The following is a 19,845-nucleotide window of genomic DNA, read 5'->3' on the forward strand; positions in this document are numbered from 1 at the left end:
AGAAATATGTTCCTTGCATGTTAAGGCCTGAATATAAGCAGAAACTTTAATTCTAAATTCCAATGTAAGGAACATACTGGGGAACATGCGGAGAACAAGCTCCTCACCTGGGCTTCCTGGCTCTCCATTGTTCCCTCTAATGCCCTTAAGTCCGATGTCTCCTACTGGACCTGGAGATCCATCAAATCCTGGGGCCCCATATGGTCCCTGATGCCCAATACCTCCCACACCTGGCAGCCCAGGGTTTCCCTGAGCCCCTTTTTGGCCCCGGGCTCCTGCAAAACATGGAAACTGTGAAACTGAGAGACACAGACATCAACAGATAGGCTGATAAATAAATTTTGAAATAAATTTAGAACACTCCACCTCTGTACCCATTTCTAAATACCTGTGAATCCAATATTGCCCATCTGCCCTTCCATTCCATCAGGTCCAGGTGGTCCCTCCAAACAGCATCCAACAAAGCCAACAGGACCAGGCACACCATCCAGGCCACTATTACCTGAGAGACATGCCAGTTTACTTCAGTTTAGTTGGCAGGTTTTCTCTTGATTCCATTCCTATGACCATCATTACACAGAAACAGCCTTAACACTACTTTTAGAAACATGGAACTGTGGTGTGCCACATGGACAAGTTTTTTTCAACCTCTTTGTTTCCCCCATCAGAAGACGTGCTGTTTAAATGTTGATGATACTAGCCTCTATATTGCTGCTGGTCTTGATAATTGATGCCTTGTTTAATTTTTGATGCATCAGAAACTTGTTGAAAGTAACTGAAGAAACACTGAGACATTTATACCAGTCAGTTCCAAACTTTTCTATGCTAGAAAAAAGTGTGCCATTGAAGATATTAAATGGTCTACCAATGGGTCCGGCTGGCCCATCTTGACCTGGACGTCCTGGAACTCCATCTGCTCCTTGTCGTCCAGGATTACCTTGGGGCCCCACACAGCCATCATCTCCCTGAGGGCCTGACTGACCCTGCTGGCCTGGAAAACCGAAAGCTGTGTCCCCCTGTGACCGCAGAGACAAACAGACCAGAAAATCCGGGGAACAAATGCTGCCATGAATGACATCAATGGAAGTAGTGATAGAATTGATAGAATGTATATTGCTGATGTTTTGTAACTGATTGGATGAACCTGTGGTCCCCATGTGGTGAATTATTGCAATTTCATGAATCTTGTGATAAAGTGATTCACTGACAAATCAGCATCTCTCGATTGTTTCAGCTGGAGTTTTGTTTGTGTATTAAATCTGTTTTGATTTCAAATGAAATGTGTGTGAAGTTTCATTCTCTGACAAAAAAAAAAAAACTTGTATGGACACATTCTTTGGTTTAAGGTTGAGGTTTAGGTTAGTCTACCTTTGGGCCTGGCATCCCTGGTGGGCCCGATGGCCCTGCTCGTCCCTTAAGACCAAAACTTGATAAACCTGGAGCACCTTGCCGGCCCTTGAGTCCTGAAGCCACCATTAAAAAATAAATGCAATCCAGTTATTTGTCATTTTCAGTTCAAGCAACATGTTGTCTTTACTACTAAACCTAAACTGACCTTTCACCCCTGGGAATCCAGGGGGGCCCTGCACAGAAAATCCTTTATCTCCCCTTTCTCCCTTTGGACCAACATATCCTGGGGCACCTGGAGGTCCTGTCACACCTGAGACCAGCAGAACACACAGGTGAGTCAGCAGATTAACGTGTCCAGATATGATTCATGGACCATTCAGTTTAAACATTCATGGTAAACTGGTTGATTTTTCTTTCCTTCAAGATTTCAGCAGAAGGTGAAACGGGGACCATCCAAGCTTGAACACAAGGTTGGAACACACAGGAGGTCATTGGTCAGTGGAAATAGTACTTCCACAGGCCAATGACCAATTTCTGAAACCTACTAATCCACCTTTTTTAATGGAGACTGGAGGACTATGGGGGATCATCGCCAATTTCCTGGGTGAAGTTAGTGAAACAACTCCACAGTTGCAAATCCCCAGGGATTGATGAGATATCAGGATTTCGAGGTGCAGCCACAGTGAGCAGGGGTTGTAGCTTGGTAGCTGGATGATTGCCTTGTTGCTTTTTGCAGATGATGTGGTCTTGGTGGCACCATCGGGCTTAGATTGACAGTGCTCACTGGATCAGCTGGTTTGCAGCTGAGCGTGAAGCAGCAGGAATGGTTTAGGGTAAGGGGATTAGGTTAGTTCTCATTAGGAAACCAATGGATTGCTTACTCCAGGTGGGGAATCAGTCCTTACCCTGAGGGAAAGATTTTAAGTATCTCACGGTCTTGTTCACAAGTCAGGGAACTATGGAGTGTGAGACTGACTCAAGAATTTGCACAGCTGATGAGGTGCTGCGTTCACTGCACCACACCGTTAGTCAGAAGGGAAAGAAGGGAAAGATCTTCAATCTTCCTTTCTACCCAGACCTATGGTTATGAAAGATGAGAACAAGATCACATATACAAGCAGCTGAAATGGGTCCTCTCTGCAGGGCGGCTGGGAATCGGAGTAGAGCTGCTGCTCTTGAAAAGGAGCCAGTTGAGGTGGTTTGGACATTTGATAAGGATCCCACCTTGGCGTCTCCTTAGGGAGGTGCTCTTGGCATGTCCAACTGGGAGGAATCCTCAGGGCAGACCAAGGACCAGGTAGCCCAAGACCCAGGCCTTGGGATCCCCCAGCCAGAGTTTGCCGAGGTTCCTGAGGCACCCTGCTAAAGATGCTACCCCTGTGACCTGATTCCGGATAAGCATTTGAAGATGGATGGAAATGGATGTAGAAATAATAAGGAATAAGCAAGAACTGCATTAAAGGATGGCTATATCATGTCTTGTATTTTGATGATAATAGGAACTTTATTAATCCCAGTAGTTTACCACCATCTGAGACCATATAGCCATCAGATAACGCAAGCACAATACACAGCAAATAAATAACTCTACTGCGGGAGGGCAGTAAAAACACTAAAAACCAATGAGACATAATTCTGAGCCAATGAGAAAGAAATTACATTATTACAACTACAGCAAGAAAAATAGCACATCTGGTGAGTACAGACTTTTAAGGATTATGGATTACCACTTTCAGGGGCTTTTACACCCAGTCAGGATCAGAGCTTCAGATTACTAAACAGATAAATATATAAGTAAAAAAATATCTTTTGGCACATTGTAAAACTAAAACTCCAAAGGGGCCCTCAGAGTTGCTGCAGTTTATTTCTAATTTATAATAATTTTATTATAATTTATTTCTAATTTAAATCAGATGAATCTGTTTCTGGAATGAGAGGTCAACCAGAAAAGCATGCCTCACCTTCAGGTCCTGAATTTCCACGCAAACCTTTCTTTCCTTTCTGTCCTTGATCCCCAGGATATGTTTTGATTTCACCTGGAGCACCTTTTTCACCTGAATCAACAGACTGACTGTTAGCCAGGTCTTCATCTCACTACTGTCCAGTTCAGTCCAGTCCACACCTAGAAACTCTTACCTGGTTTTCCAGGAGATCCTCGTTGTCCCAGAATTCCCACATTGCCTTTTGGCCCTGGAGGGCCTGAAGCACCAATACCAGGAGGTCCTGGAGGTCCCCTTTGCCCTATCATTCCTTTAGAACCACCGTGTCCAAGTGGGCCCCTGTCACCTTTATGTCCCGGAGGCCCCTAGAGGGCAGCATCAAAGAGATAGACAACAAACCATTAAGTTTAGATTCTGTCTGTGATTTAGTCCAAGATCTGAGATTAAGAGTGGCCTGGACAGGTGATGAATATTACACTCACAGGATCTCCTTTGTGTCCTGGAACACCTTTTGGTCCTGGGTCTCCTTGAGGTCCATCTGGTCCATCAAAACCTGGTTCTCCTAGTTCCCCCTTGGCTCCTTCCACACCTTTCAGCCCGAGTCTTTGCATGATCCCTGGGTCACCAATGGGTCCCGGTTGCCCTGGGATTCCAGGGATACCAAAAGTGCCCTAATGACAGATGGTTGTTAATTGCTTAAATGATGAGTAAAAGTCTTCCAGACCAAGATTTGCCAAAATACATTCCAAATGACAAACCACAGCAATCTAAAAGTGATGGACACATAATGCACACAGATACAGAGAATGGGCTTCTCTCACTCTGATATATGCACTCAATGCACCCAGAACAGAGCAGACACTTATTTCCATGCTCTCTGGGTCTGTTCACCTGTGTAGCAGTTGTTGATGCTAATTTAGGTATTACAAGAGAAAAGGAAGCCTGGTTAGGAGAAGAACAAAATAGGCTCTGACTTCATATTGGGATAGTTTCTGGGAGTGATGAACATGTTACAGCTACATCTCAAAGATGATTAGTGCTGGGTCTAAGTGGCCCTGAGGTTTGTGTTTAAGTGCACTCTATTAGTGTCTAACTTTAGAAGATGTGAGATCTGGTGAGCTCACCTGTTGACCAGGTGGACCTCTGATACCTTTGACCCCATTGCAACCTTTGTGTCCTGATAAACCATCAGCACCTGGAAACATAGCAAAATGACAGAGACTTAAAGGTTTAAACTGAATCCTGATCTAGATCTTGTCATTCACTGGTCTGGTCCATTCAGTTCTTCTTGAAGAAGGGTTAGGGTTAGGGTTAAATCGTTTAGCGTTGTGACAAAGTTAAGATTCAACACAGTGTGGTTAGTGTCACACTGTGAGACAATTAGAGTTTACTATAGCATGTAACAGAGCCCTATCGAAGAAAAAGCTACTGAGGATCAACAGTTCATAACATCATTAGATGAGGTGAGTTCTTACCTGGCAACCCGTTTTCACCTTGTGCTCCTGTTTTACCTGGAGGTCCAGGGAAGCGAGAAACAATGGGACAGGTGAAGCACGCTTCACCCTTTTCACCTGACAAACAGAAATTACTCAATGTAATTAATTGAAACCCACACATATATATAAATTCATTCATTCATCTTCAACCGCTTTATCTGTTTCTGGGTTGTGGGGCTGCTGAAGCCAATGTCAGCTCACATTGGGCAAAGGGTGGGGTACACCCTGGACAGGTCGCCAGTCCATCACAGGGTCGACACTCAAAGACAAACAGAGACAAACAACCACTCACGCTTTCATTCACACCTACAGTCAATTTGGAGTCACCAGTTAACGTAGATATGCATGTCTTTGGACAGTGGGAGGAAACCAGAGTGCCCGGAGGAAACCCACACAGACAACACGCAAACTCCGCACAGAAAGGACCCAAGCCAGGTACCGAACCCACGACCTTCTTATTGTGGGGTGAGAGAGCAAACCACTACACCGCTGTGCTGCCCGTATATGAATTCATCACATAAAAATTAAGAATATTACATGTTAGGCCAGTCAAAGGTCATTGTGCATTTGGGTTTAGATTTTGGGTTTAAATTTCTTTAACAGTACCTCCCCACAGGGTAATATAATTCCTTGTAGATCAGACTACCAAATGCAGGTAAAGAGGCGGAAGGGCATTCAAGATGGTTTCAGAGTCAGTTAATAAGATCAGAAGCAGGTGTGTCATCTTTTGGTCAGACAGTCAGAGTGTTTGGTGGCATCATTGCATGGAAGACTTCAGAAATGCCAGCCTTACTTTAATCAAATTGACAAAAAAATATTTATTTAAATTATGAAAAGGTTAAATTGTGATGTTTATGTTTGTTTTTATGTTTATTGTGCATTTGAAATTGCAAACCATTTAACATAAAATGATTTAACATAAAAAAAGAGAAAGTGAGCGTATTATTATTATTATTATTGTTATTGTAATGAGTCCATCTTTTCACTCATTCATCTTTTTCCATTTCCAGGTTGCAGGGTTGCTGGAGCCAATACTTGCTCACGCTGGGTTGGGGTACACCCTGGACAGATCGCCAGTCCATCGCAGTGCCAACACTGAGTCAATCTTTATGTTATAAAATTATAAAATAGGTAAATGTATAAATTTGATTCTGGATGTTTGAGATAATTTAATGACAGTGGTATTCTGTTTGAGGTAATCAACCTGCTACTGTTCCTGCTGTTATTACTACTTTTGCTTTCGTGAACAATAAAAAGGATCAAGAAACAACCTCAGTTGTGTCCAGCGTTCTTTGTTGGTCTTCAGGCCCTTAACGAGTGGGAGCAGGCCTTGATGCCAGGAAAAAGGAAAAATAAATATCTATTTCTGTTTGAAACGTTGATGCCACCAAAGTATTTGTATCAATACATGTCAATAGACTAATATTAGTGCTATCACAGCAATATTGATATACATCTGAATATGCCGGGTCACAATTTAAGGAACATAAAAAATTGACTACCTATCAAAATATAGTATGTGATAATTTATAGTGAACAGTGGAACAGTTACAGCGCTTTTGCTTTGCAGATAAAAATTGTTTTATCAGCTTGAATGAGCCATTTGTTTTTGCTCTCATCACCATACTTCATATTTAAGTTTTAAAACCCAGGTCCTATTTTTCAGATTCTTTTCAATGTTTTGTTGAACTTTGTGAAATGTAGTTTAGGTGTTACTCAGATGAGGTTTGTGTCTTTATTTAAAATTGAAACTAAACATTTCCATCTTAAGTTAACTGGTGCTGATGTCCAGAGCTACAACATAACAAGAACAACACATCTTCGGCAGCTTGCCATGACCATAAAAACTTCTCCTTCATCACAACTGCTCACCCATCAGTCCATTCTTCCCTCTATCTCCAGGAAATCCCATAAGGCCTTTTGGACCTTGGCGTCCTGAAAGACCAATATCTCCAAGCAGAAAGTCTAAGAGATGGAAAACCAGACATCAGTCAATGTGATGTTTCTGTGTGTCTTCTCTAAATAAATCTACCCGATTTATATCACCTGGTATTCCTGGTTCTCCTGGCTCTCCTTCAGCCCCTGGACCACCTGGGATCCCACTGTCTCCCTGAGGTCCCATGACTATGGGCCCCTGCTCTCCTGGTTCTCCTTTGGGTCCAGGAATACCAGGTGGCCCCTGGGGCCCCAGTGGCCCAGGCAGTGGCACACCTTAAGAGAAGAAAGCGACTTCACAATCTTATTGTCATTACAGCAGATATCTTTATCACGTTGTATTTATCTCTCATGGTTATATTAGTTTCATTGGATCATTAACATTTCAATAACAATAACAACAGGTGAGAGAGAGAGAGAGAGAGAGAGAGAGACACAGAGCATATGAAGTTTACCTGGTTTGCCCTGCAATCCAGGGAAACCAATTAATCCTAAAAAAAAAAAAAGGCAGAGAAGAAGATGAAGAGGGACTGTATCATGTCACACACATTTTACCACTGTTCACATGACTTCTGGGTTCTTCAGTTAACACTGTAAGAAGATATGAAGTTGAAATGATCAACATTTGTTTTGCGCCTGAAGAGAATGATACAGAAACCTGAACAGACCAAATGTAAATGATATTTACCTTATTTATTTCAGAATCCAGACAAATAAACTCTGGTAGCCAAAGATCAAATTGAAATTAATTTGTGTTGGACTCTGTCATACCTTGTTTTCCAGGGGCTCCCGGCAGTCCCTGCGTCCCAGGGGGACCAATCTGCCCGTTGAAGAGTCGGTGATTCAACATCAACTGATAAAATCAGGAGCACAGCATCCACATCAGCATCTGGTCTTGCAAATCATGCATTCGTCTTTCAGGTTTGTTGTCATGACAATCAACACGGACAGAAACATCAGACTCACCTCTCCTGGGAGACCTGGAGGACCAAGGTCTCCTTTCTGCCCCTGAAAACATAGTTTGTGTTAAAGCAGCAGATTGAGGTCTGAGATAGTACTGCAGCTGTACTTCATGTATACTACTCACCCTTGCTCCTTCAATACCTGGGGTGCCGAGGTATCCACGAGCCCCTGGGCCTCCCTGCAGGAACACATGGGTTCAGTGAATCAGAACCAGAAAATCAGACTTAGATATTCAACAATGATTCTGGCTTAGCAGATAGTTACCTGAGCTCCGAGCTCTCCAATGAGTCCGTCCTTCCCCGGTTTACCCTGGCACACAAACAGCAGCAATTTAGATGACGAGGAACCAGATTTAGTTCTGTTAAACTTCTCATCATAACCATAAGATAGCTTGTCTCTCTCACCATTGAGCCTGGGTCACCTCGCTCGCCCTTGTTTCCTTTCGCCCCCAGTTTCCCTGGTATGCCCTGTAAGAGAAAACAAACACACGTGTCTGATCAAAATGATAATCAGAATGTTTGTTCTTTGCCGTTGTGACTTTGATTAAATAATGATAAATTGTGACAATGAGGCAGGCTTGACTCACACAAGGCCCAGGACAACCTTTCTCTCCAACATCACCTGGTTCTCCCTGAAATATAATGTCAAGAATATCAACAGCAATATCAGTGAGACAAAAAGAGAGAGAGACACTGAGGGAGATATAGACAGACAGATTGATAGAGAAACAGAGAGATGGTCAGTCAGATAGACAGAAAAAGAGAGAGACAGTCACACAGACCTTGAGCTCTTTGGGTCCCTCAGCATATAGTTTGATTCCTTTCTGTCCTGGAATCCCTGGAGGTCCACGTTCACCCTAAAAACCAAGCACAGCTAATGATGATTAGGAAAATGAGCATGAGGATGAAGATGATAAATTGTTTAGATATGTTTATGTGACTTGGATCACAGGTCTTTGTTAATATGAAAAGTCCAGCCATGTTTGGTATTACATGGGTTCTGTTCTTGACCCACTAGCTCACCTTTTGTCCTCTGGGACCTGGGATCACGGGACTGGGACCCTCCAGACCCTGAAACACAAACACGGCCAAAGATTTTGAAATGCTTTGTAATATGACATGATCAACGACAAACTCCATGCCATTCATGTATCTGTTCCTGTTGTCAGTGAATTATATCACATCCACACTGATGCATGTTTTTTTAGCACTTAGTTTAGAAGTTGGAATCATTATCAGGAAGGAAAAGAAAATCTCCAATTCAGCTTATTTATGAGTGAACGTTAAATGATGGTCAAATGTACAAAGAACACAAACCTTCTCTCCTTGTAACCCTGGCAACCCTGGCCTTCCCTTAAACAAAGCATAAAAACAGCTGATGATAGTTTATGGATTTGCTGATCATTACATATTTTGCATTAAAACTGAAAATTGTATCATACATAAATTCCATCAGCTCCTGGTGGTCCAAGCAGCCCAGAAGGACCAGGAACTCCCTCCTGCCCCTGACACAGAAACAGCCACTCAGGACACAGTATCCATCAGCACATCTGGGGGAACTTTCGACTGAGTGTTCAAATATTCTTTCAGCAACTAACAAACACTGTGCACTGATTTTGTTCTATGGATTGACTTAAATAGAAATAGCATTATTTAAAATATTTGGTAATAATTTGTGAAGGCTGGTGAAGGAATGTTGTAAGTCTCCCTCTGCAATTTGGTCATGTCAAGATAAATTATCTGGCAGCAACTGACCTTTTTTCCATCTGGTCCTTGAGGTCCTATTTGTCCTTTAATTTCCTGAGGGATGTCATAGAAGAAAGACTCCCCCTAAAATCCCAACAAAACAGGAATGATCAACAGGTCAGGATCATTCCTTACAGGGAATTCCAAGACTAACCAGGCTATCTTCTCTTTAGATGTCTTAAAATAAGAATGAAGAGCACATAGCATTAATACTGTATAAAAAACAAACAACTGTGTCATTGTATATCAATCCTCTTACCTTTGGCCCTCTCAGTCCTGGCTTACCCTGAAACACATGAATGCAGTTAGCCTCAGGTTTTTGCTGTTAATCAATCCTGGTTAGTTTCAGTCTGCAGAGAGCTAAATGGTTAATAGGTGAATACAGGAAGTCTTCACAGCAACCAATCACTGCTTTTACGACTTACTCGAAGTCCAGGAGGTCCTATAGTCCCAGGAAATCCTGGGTATCCGATATCTCCCTGGAAGATATCAATCAATTAATCAATCAGGCGACCTTTCTATCTCTGTGAGTGGATAAAATTGGGTGACTTCTGTCTCAGATAGATTGTTTTTGAAGATGCATATAATGCAATATGAAAAGGTATCTTTGAAATCATCTTTGTCATGGAAATTGTCTGCATAGCCAGATTACATTATAACTACACATTATTTTCGGAAGTACCCTGAAACAGTTAAGGTATTAAAAACCATATGTTGTTCACAAGGTAGAACAACAAAAACGAACAGGAAATATCCACATTTATTTATTTGCTCCCCGGGCTGGGTCCTTTCTGTGTGGAGTTTGCATGTTCTCCCTGGGTCTGTGTGTGCATGTCTAGGTTGGCCCAGTGATGGACTGGCAACCTGTCCAGGGTGTACCCTGCCCCTTGCCCAATGTGAGGTGGGATTGGCTCCAGCAGCCCCGCAACCCAAAAACAGATAAAAAAGAAGAATGAATGAATATATTGTAAAACAAAAATGAATTAGCCCAAACCATTTGACAACAGCCAATCTTTCCTAACTGAAGTGATTTCATACCTTCTGATTCCCAAAACTCTGCTAAAAAGCTGGCATGCAGGATTCAAACTACCATCACTGAAATATCATGACTATCCCACCTTTGTCCCATTGCATCCTGGAAATCCTGGTCGCCCAATTGGTCCTTCACGCCCAGGAAGTCCCTGGGAATGATATTGACTGGTAAAAACAACTTAACTACACTGGAAAATGTCATCTTCATCTGATCCGGTGTGAGAAATGTTTCGTTGTAATGATGTTTTAATACTTAAAGGAGAAAAAGAATATTGACTGAAATATCAGTTTATTGTCGCATGATCACAATCTATAGGTTTTCTCTATTGATTGAGTTTGATTACTTCATAAATGTTCTCACCGGTAGACCTGGAGGTCCTGGGAAACCTGGTTTCCCTGGAAGGCCCTAGGGAATACAAAGAGACATATGATCTACTGAGTTTCTAAAGATTTGTCCAGATTAATTCTGGCAGAATGTGTCTCACACGAGACTCAAATCCAGGAAAATCCACTGTTGGAATTTAGATTACAAAGGAGCAAATACGCATAAGAGCAAAAAAAAAAAGAAGACATTAACTCATCTTTTACTGGAAAACACGATAAAGGAAAACTTGATAGTGATTTATCATTATCATCATCATCAGCCCTACCCGAGAGCCTTTCAGCCCTGGACTTCCTGGGGGACCATCCTCGCCCTGAAGATGAACACAAGAGAAAACAATCATCGTCATCATCATCAGGAAGAGGGGGGACTCCTGAGACAAACTGTGTTTTACATCATTGTTTACTGGAGTGAGGTAGTATACAGACAATGACCTCCTACTCTGAAACTTCATTGACTGCTATCAGAATGAGCACCTAGGAAGGAAACAAAGCACTGATTGGTGAAAACACTTTGTAGGATATGTTCTTTGATCTGTGGATATAGTCTAAAGTACTGGTCAGGAGCCCAGATTTCGCACCACGTCATCAGGGTTGGATTTTATTAAAATGATTTGAGAAAGGACAGAATTTTATTAATCCCCCAAAAATTACAGTTGCACAAGTGACAAAAGAAAAAGTTTAAATAAGATGAAAATAAGAGAATTTTTATTCTAAGTATAAAAAGTGTAAAATACAAACAACCAGTGTCTCACTGTGAAATTCTAAGAGATTAGCTGCACATTTGTCAGAAATTTGTAGAATGTCATCTCCATCTAGTGGTTCTGGTCTTGGTTAAAACAAATGACTCCTGTTTTAATTCCTGATGGGCCAAAATTAGAACCTTGAACTTTGCAGTCTGTCTCAACAACCAGGCATTACCATCTCGCCTGGTGGCCCCTGGTGACCCTCTTCTCCAGGGTAACCAATTATTCCAGGAAGGCCATCCTCACCGAAGTAGCCTGGTTCACCCTGTAAGGGACAAAAACACCAGAGAAATTAGTCGAACAGAATCTGGGTCAATGTGCCTGGCGTACCCACAGAGGAAATAAACTCAGATAAAGTCAGGTAGGTTCAGGTGTATCAAAGAGCCTGCCAGCAGTCCAGGTGTTTTCAGGTGCTTGAGTTAACGGACAACGTTTCAGGCTCAGCCGAGAGGAACCAGCCTTTCAACACACCTGAGATGATAGAGTTCTCACCTGGGTGGTCTCCACACCTAAGTCACATCAGACTGTAGCAGAGACAAAGACTTCAGACTAAACTGCACCTGAAGTCATATCTGACGGCTGTGGACATTTTACAGCAGCGCCAGAGGTGACAATGGAAGACACATAATATAAAGATTGTCTCAGTCCAATGGAATATATTGAGTGTGGTAACCACTATCAAAGGGAGAGGAGAAAAAACAAACAAAAACTGACATCACAGCAATTTTTTTAAAAAATAGCATCAATTCTGTTAGATCAAGAACCAAATATTAAATGTAAGTATTTTTGAGCCACATGAAGATGTTTCAGCTCTTTTGCATCCCTTTGTGTTTTTCCATATAAAGTTGTCATTTTCACCATGTCTTCATATTCAGAATCAATGGAACCTCAGGTAATTCTATTTGTGACTAAATAAAGACTTAGAACACAGAAAACAAGACAAAACTAAAAGATGCTGAAGGCTAGCCCTCTGAACGAGCCAATAGCGACCGATGTAGAGTCGGGACTCTTGACATCACTTTCAAAGACTGAGGATGAGAATCAATGGATTTTAACTGAGGTAACTCAGTCAAAGAATCAGACTAATCCAAATCCAACTTCTTATATCAGTTGATCTCCTGAAATCAGTGTCACCCTCAACAAACAGGGCTGTTAGCAAAAGAATCATCAGCTCCCTTCCTGCAGTCCAAAGACATGGAGGTTAAGGTTAATAATAACTCTAATGAATGTGGATGGTTGCATGTCTCTATATGTTGGAAATATTATAGACTGGCATCCAGAGTGGAACCCCCACCCCACCCAATCTCTTAAATCATTTAGAATAAGCAGTCAAGATAACAGATGGATAGAGGAATGATTCACTGAAGCTCCTCCCCCAGACACTTCTTGTCTGTCTGTCTTTTTTCAGACACTTCACTGTTCCTTCTATATGCTGTTCAGTATGAACACACTGTGTCTATATGTGCATATGTGACTGCAGTGGGGCAGCTGGAACGTAAACTGTGGTCTCTGATTGGCTGCTCCTCTCAGATATTAACTGTTCATGAACCGGTGAAGTGACATCAGGTCACCTCTAGAGAGCAGCACACTGTCAGAACCCACTGATGTGGGATCAGTGAGGTTCAACACTTGTCCTCACATGGCAGGTATTTTTTTACGGAGAGTGATAATTTGAAATTGTTGAGGAGCGGGGGTGAAGGCTTGTTTGGTTATGATTTAGTGTCTGAGGATTACATCCTGGCATAATACCTTACTGGTGGACATTGTAAATGAAGACACAACTAAACAAATTAATATTTACATTTGAACTCAGCGTCAAAAACCTGAGCTTTGCTCAAACATGAGACTGTGAGGGACAAATTTAATACTGATGCACTTATCATCATTCAACACATATCCTTTGAGAAGCCTGCTGACTAATTATGCAATGAGGTTCAAGGTGAATATGAGTAAATGAGAGTTATTCTCACATGTAGCTGCATGGAAAATTTACTGTATTTTCCGCACTATAAGTGCACTTAAAATCCTTACATTTTCTCAAAAATCGGCAGTGCGCCTTATAATGCAGTGCATCTTATGTGTGAATTCTTGTTGTGCTTACTAACCTCGAACCAATTTTATGTGGTACACTGCGCTCAAAATTCTGTGAAAATGTTTTAGTGCGACTTTGGTAAGCGACGAAGCCGCTCCACTTGATGGATTTTCGGAGCATTCCCAGCTGACACAGGGACATTGTGTTATTGTTGGTCCTTGGTTGGATATGGGTTGCAACATCAGACGTTAGATAACTAATTATGTAGTGCTAGCAAGCAACCGCTTTATATATGTTTTATCATGTGCCTTATAAACCGGTGCACCTTATGTATGAAAATAGACCTGTTCATTGGTAATGCGCCTTATGGTCTGCAAAATACGGTTTTTAATCTGTCTACTTATTCTTGAAAATGTCATAGACTATATCATATTTATTATAATGGTGTGTCTTTGCTTTTAATTGAGTGTTAACATTTATCATATTTATAAAATCAAGTAAACTGAAACATAGATCAGTGAAAGGGTAGAATCCTCTCACCTTTTGACCCTTGACCCCGTCACAGTGACACAACGACTTCCCGCTGCAGTGACACACCTGCAGACATAAAAATAAAAAGTGTGCTCCATTAATCTGACGACACACAAACCTCAACACAGCACATAATGAAATGATAATCAACTGTTGAGAATGAGAATGAGTTCAACAAGACAGTCCAGGTTCTGATTTTCTGATTTTGAGATTTTCCTATTCAACTGGTCTCAGGTCTCTGTGTTAAAGTGTGATGGATGGATGGATCCAAACTGATATCTACTGAGCTCTGATCACCCAGTGCATCATTATCATCATTAAAATCATCATCATCATCACATTTCAGAGAGAACATGAGAATTTAGACCCAGTGCCCTTGCTGGATCCTGCACATACAATAATGGCAATAAACCCAGTAGTCTGTCCATTTCAGTCCAGACTACTGGGTTTATTTTGAAGTGTTGTTGTTTGATACGTTTCCTCACAATGTCTTTATCTGTCAGACATATTTCTGAGGACTTTAACCCAAACATCTCCATGTATCCTGCAGGTGCAACAGTAGTCTTCCTGTGAGATAGCAAACCAACAGACAGTCAGACAGACAGGTCGATGATGGTTTGATGTTGTCTTATCTTCATTCCTGTCTCACTTTCCATGGGATGCCATCATGGCACGAGATGCCTCAACACGTCCTGCAGCGTGTCATCACAGTAAGTGCTCCACATTCAGTCTGAGGGTTCAGCTCCTTCAGCAACAGGGTAACAGTGGGTGTGTGGGCCAGCCTCCAAACTTTTATTCTTCTCTCTGTTGTTTTGTTCAGGTCAGACTCAAAAGCAATGATTTTTGTCTCTGCTTCATTCAAATAATGCAGAAACAGGGAAACAAAGTTTTTGTGACATATTTTACAGCAACACACAAGTTTCAGAATGAGCCTCCATCTGCTGGAGCTTGTTGCTCGGTTTTATTGAAGACAGGAATACAGTAACACCTCAGCTCTGTCAACTCTGTGAGGAAAGACCATGTTTACATGTGTCCCCAGACAAGGTTCACAAGGATCACATCAGAGACCTGGATCACATCCACAGATCAGCATCACCAGATTGAAATCAGATTAGAAATCAAGTTAAAAATGTTGGCAAATACACAATGTACTCACCCTCATACCTTAAAGAATCTTCGCTCATTTAATAAAAATCTAAATAAACACAGATGATTTTAGTGATCACCACTTTTTTTATGTTTACCATGTACTGTTAGAGCATATTAATCTTTTTCAGTCAGGATTTAGAGCCCATCACAGCACAGAAACAGTGCTGTGATATTCTAATGGCTTCAGACAGTAGATCATCATCTGGATCTAAGTGCTGCATTTGACAAGATTGATCATAATATTTTATTACAGAGACTGGAACATGAAATTGGCATTAAAGGATCTGCACTAAGGTGGCTCTGCATGAATATTAACAGGAACCAGGAAAAGAGATCACATCTCTCCTGTGTTAGCTGCTCTTCATTGGCTGCAGGTAAAACACAGAGTAGAATTTAAAATCCTTCTGCTAACACATAAAGCATTTAATGGCCAAGCTCCATCATATCTCAGAGAGCTCATAGTTCCTTACTGTCCTAGCAGGCAACTCCGCTCTCTAGATGGAGGTTTATTTGTGGCTCCTAGAGTCTCCAAGAGTAAATCTGTGGAACCAACTTCTAGTATCGGTCCGGGGGGGGGCTCTTGAGCAATTTTCAAGACCAGGCTTAAAACTTTTCTGTATGACAGAGCTTATCGTTAAAAGGTTAAAGTCCATCTACTCTTTAGCTATGCTGCTATAGGCCTAGACTGCTGGGGGAAGGACTGAGCTTCTCTCTCTCTCTCCCGCCCATCACACCTGTATCCCATTCACAAACATGCTTCTCAGAAACATCCATTCCTCCCAGTTCTAAGCATGTGTACTGCATTTACTAACCATGTTTTCCTGAAGTCTCTGTCTCTCCCAGTTCCTCTTCTCTCTCTCCCTGTCCTCATCCTGCAGGTGGTGACTCATCGCCACCCCATGATCCTGCAACACCTGCTGCTCCCTCATCCTCCATACGACAGCATCATCTACATGATCTTCATGCAGCATCATGTTCCTGCCACCCCCCATGCCTCTCTCTCTCTGTCTCTCTCGACCACTCCCAACCGGTCGAGGCAGATGGCCGCCCCCCGAGCCTGGTTCTGCCCGAGGTTTCTGCCTCTTAAAGGAAGTGCTTGCTCATCAGGGGATCTGTTGGACTTCTTTAAATCATTTTATAAAGAGTTTGGTCTAGACCTGCTCTATATGTAAAGTGCCTTGATGTAACTTGATTTGGTGCTGTACAAATAAATCTGATTTGATTTGATTTGGTTTTACCTTTAGATGTTTATTTGATGCTAATAACGTTTAAGTACTGCAGATAATCAGGTTAATAAGGAGAAGAAATCATTGATCTCATCTTAAGAAATGTGCCAGTAAATGAATTCAGCCAGTGAAGTTCACGAGTGTGGGCTCAGTCAAAAACTTTCATTGGATCTATGGTACTAAACTCAGTTTGTCTTTTACTGCTGTGTGTTTGTGTGTGTATTTGGGGCAATAATAACCACAGATCAGGACAAAAGACTGAAAAAGAAAAAAGATGCACTCAAACAAAAGACGGAAGAAAGGAGGAAGTTTCACTGTGAAATTTGGAAGTTCAAGATATGCAAATCATATCTCAGTAATTCTAAAAAGCATTTATATTAAAAGTTCTATTAATTAGCGTATTATAATAAAATATGTATTGTTAATTTAAAGAATTATTAACATTAGTGGGGTCTAATTACTGAAGCATTCACATTGTGAGGATTTAATCTACAGGATAATTTGACCATCTGTGTTTTCCAATAAATATCAAGCTGAGAGGTTAAAGCAATGAGGAAATTAGGAAATACTCAAGTACATCCAAACTGCACTTGAGTAAAAATACTTGCAGACAGACAGACAGACAGGTTTTATTTCCTGTCTCACATTCTTTCCACATTTTCTTATTTGTGGAGTTAACATGGGATGTTTGGATCAACATGGACTGAGCATGCTCAGAGGAGCTGAGGACAAAATCTGAAAAGGAAAGGTAAGGTCACAGGAGACAAGTCTGTCTGTGATATTTTAACTGAAAGCAGGGAGAGTCAATTAGACTGTCCCAACCCTGCCTTTGTTGTGTCTTCATTGTGCAATCATTCTGTTCTCAGTCTGCTCACACTGTTTTCACTTGCTCTGAAACAGCCCCAATGTGAAGAGAAGCCCGCAGAGTGATTGATTTCGAAGCTCAGGAGGACTAAAGTCCTGGACCCACGGGACCAGGTCTGGACGAGAGCTGTGGCTGAATCCCTTTTTATAGCTAAAATAATTCTTTGTTAGTCTCCTAAGTACTGTAGTGTTCATCGTTTGATGGATAAAATGCCCCCACCCCAAAAAATCCCAGTTTTTCACAGTCCAGAGTGAAGTCTTGCACTTCACTGCAGCAGGTGAACTGCTAAATCACTTGATGCCTTGAGTGGAGCTCTGTGAAGTCGTCAGTGGTCCTGGTGCATTGTGGGTATTGAAGATGGCAGGATTTTTGAAATAAAAATCACAGCAGTTCTTTTTCCATACAGCAAACACACAGTGAGTTCATAAAACAACTCCCCCACCTCACACCATTACCCATGATTCACTGCAATATGGACATCCCAACATCATAGACAAGCACTGGTGCCACTGATAACAACTTTACTACTAATAGTAACAAGCTTTGAATGTATATGAGCTGATAATGATGGGGCACAATCAGTCGCTCTCCTGATTGTGAATTGCTGTTAAAAACACAATAAAACTGGACTTGACTTGACTTCACAGGGGTCTGCCTGAGTTACCATGACAACATTCACATACACTGCATAGCATCAATCAGACTTCACTTCTGCTGCAGTGAAGTCAGAAATTGAATCAATACTGATCTTTGATCTCAGCACTGCTCTTCAACCTCTAAATGAAGACCAGAAAATATATGCAGTTTCACTTTTTAAAAATATTTTCACAATAAGAGTTCCTGCCCTGAGCTGATGTCTGTTCACATCCTCAGCTATAATCCGTCAATCAAAAGTACATTTTTTCCAGGTAAAGAATCAGACCACTCATCAGACCCCCTCTTCCACCACCCCACCCCTCACTCACCCTCTCGGTATGTGCCGGAGTGATGGAGCAGCAGATCAGTAGAGCCAGCAACAGCTGGACGATCCTCCGCTTCTGGCCGCCCGGAGCCTCCATCCACACGAAACGACCGCCGTGCCAACTCTTGATCGGCAACGCTCCGCTGTTCAAACTGACTCTAGGACGAACTCAGTGAAGCCCAGCTCTGCTTGGCTCGGATTGGATCGCAAATGGACCCCACTCCTCAGTTCGGTTCAGTTCGGTCCACAGGGGGTCTGAGCTGCAGCTTCGGTCCGTTCACAGCAACCTGCTGCGGGATGGAGTCAGTCGGCGACAGTCAAACATTAAGGACAGGGACTTCTGGTCCTGCTCGACAAAATAAAAGCCTGATCTGATCAGACTATCCTTCTTCCTCCTCTTCATTACTCAACTTCGGAGATGAGATAGCACAATAGACATGACCTAGACTGCTGAAGTTACTTTTAGCTCTGAAAACGTAATGCATCGACACATGTCAAGAGTTTTCAAACTGGGCTTCATATGTGGTCAGTGTCTGCTGATAGCACGACTACTAAGAGCACTACTATGAGGGGAAACACTAAACTTTGACATTTTTCTGATGGTAACTATGAGCCACAAAACAACCTTAACATTTATAACAATCATAGCCACAAACCCAACTGAGGAACCAAGAGGAATGAACCCAAAGAATTTCAGCAGATGTTTTCCGAGACAACTTTTTTATTTTTCTTTCTTTAATAAAATTATAAACAGATGTGAACCAAACATTTGAAAAAACCTGCAGATGGGCAAATAAAGATGAATGAGCCTTCAAACACTGTTCATATCTATGGTGAATTCACTGGAAATGATTTGATCTGAGTTTGATCTGGACAAAGTCACGTCTTCAGGTTTTTACAGCTCATTAGTCACTACAGGATAATTCTGCAGTGGAGAGCTACATAATCTCATGCAGAAGAACAAAGAGGCAGGAAGTGGATACGTGCATGCAGAGTGTAGGTAAAGCTGAAGTTACTTCCCAGTTTTACACAGTAGCAGTGTGTCATTACAAATGTCTAGCCTGCTCTTGGTCCAGTATATGCTCCTGTTCTACAGTCCCAGCCTGGTCCATAAGCAGCAAGATGGCCAGATGTTGCTTATACTTCTGGGCCAAATCTGTTGCACAAACACAAAAACAACATTTTCCAGCAGACAACAACTGAAATCTACCCAGATGTGAAAATATATGGGTCATATACAGACTGTGGAACTCAGGTGTGGTTTAATTCTCCTGTGATTTTCACTTAGTTGTTTATAGTTTTGTTAAAATAGTCACACAACTGATTCTATATTCTTTTTCTGTGAGTGAGATGACAGAATATTTGAATAAACCTCTATGTATAGGAGTAAATGTCATCACATCAAGAGGGAAAACTAAAGTTTTTATCAAAAAACATCAGCACATAAAAAGAGGATCAAACTTTATCGCTGCAGCTTTTACTTTGGAGGGTGG

At 41.7% G+C, this 19,845-nt stretch overlaps 1 protein-coding gene across 2 annotated transcripts in view; it reads right to left on the bottom strand.

The window, feature by feature from the left end:
• Positions 1 to 18,686, bottom strand: part of col4a3 (collagen, type IV, alpha 3) — a 56,910-nt gene extending 38,224 nt beyond the window's left edge. The window contains exons 1-32 of one of the 2 annotated variants that reach the window (XR_003841443.1): positions 18,357 to 18,686; positions 14,161 to 14,217; positions 11,764 to 11,853; positions 11,112 to 11,156; positions 10,823 to 10,867; positions 10,548 to 10,610; positions 9,855 to 9,908; positions 9,689 to 9,715; positions 9,439 to 9,513; positions 9,126 to 9,188; positions 9,001 to 9,036; positions 8,707 to 8,754; positions 8,466 to 8,540; positions 8,271 to 8,315; positions 8,089 to 8,151; positions 7,949 to 7,993; positions 7,809 to 7,862; positions 7,688 to 7,729; positions 7,493 to 7,574; positions 7,177 to 7,212; positions 6,833 to 6,997; positions 6,659 to 6,751; positions 4,766 to 4,861; positions 4,415 to 4,485; positions 3,773 to 3,961; positions 3,487 to 3,655; positions 3,312 to 3,404; positions 1,556 to 1,660; positions 1,369 to 1,463; positions 866 to 1,016; positions 389 to 502; positions 108 to 275 (exon numbers count right to left, since the gene is read on the bottom strand). Coding sequence is in view for 1 of the 2 variants with exons in the window: in XM_029518071.1 (XP_029373931.1) it covers positions 108 to 275; positions 389 to 502; positions 866 to 1,016; positions 1,369 to 1,463; positions 1,556 to 1,660; positions 3,312 to 3,404; positions 3,487 to 3,655; positions 3,773 to 3,961; positions 4,415 to 4,485; positions 4,766 to 4,861; positions 6,659 to 6,751; positions 6,833 to 6,997; positions 7,177 to 7,212; positions 7,493 to 7,574; positions 7,688 to 7,729; positions 7,809 to 7,862; positions 7,949 to 7,993; positions 8,089 to 8,151; positions 8,271 to 8,315; positions 8,466 to 8,540; positions 8,707 to 8,754; positions 9,001 to 9,036; positions 9,126 to 9,188; positions 9,439 to 9,513; positions 9,689 to 9,715; positions 9,855 to 9,908; positions 10,548 to 10,610; positions 10,823 to 10,867; positions 11,112 to 11,156; positions 11,764 to 11,853; positions 14,161 to 14,217; positions 18,357 to 18,449 (2,647 nt within the window). In the remaining variant the exon portion in view is untranslated. The remainder of the gene's footprint in view (positions 1 to 107; positions 276 to 388; positions 503 to 865; positions 1,017 to 1,368; positions 1,464 to 1,555; positions 1,661 to 3,311; positions 3,405 to 3,486; positions 3,656 to 3,772; positions 3,962 to 4,414; positions 4,486 to 4,765; positions 4,862 to 6,658; positions 6,752 to 6,832; positions 6,998 to 7,176; positions 7,213 to 7,492; positions 7,575 to 7,687; positions 7,730 to 7,808; positions 7,863 to 7,948; positions 7,994 to 8,088; positions 8,152 to 8,270; positions 8,316 to 8,465; positions 8,541 to 8,706; positions 8,755 to 9,000; positions 9,037 to 9,125; positions 9,189 to 9,438; positions 9,514 to 9,688; positions 9,716 to 9,854; positions 9,909 to 10,547; positions 10,611 to 10,822; positions 10,868 to 11,111; positions 11,157 to 11,763; positions 11,854 to 14,160; positions 14,218 to 18,356) is intronic. The other variant, XM_029518071.1, reaches the window with a different exon arrangement.
• Positions 18,687 to 19,845: the final 1,159 nt, after the last annotated feature.

The sequence above is a fragment of the Echeneis naucrates genome, chromosome 13 (assembly GCF_900963305.1).
Source record: "Echeneis naucrates chromosome 13, fEcheNa1.1, whole genome shotgun sequence".
NCBI lineage: Eukaryota > Metazoa > Chordata > Actinopteri > Carangiformes > Echeneidae > Echeneis > Echeneis naucrates.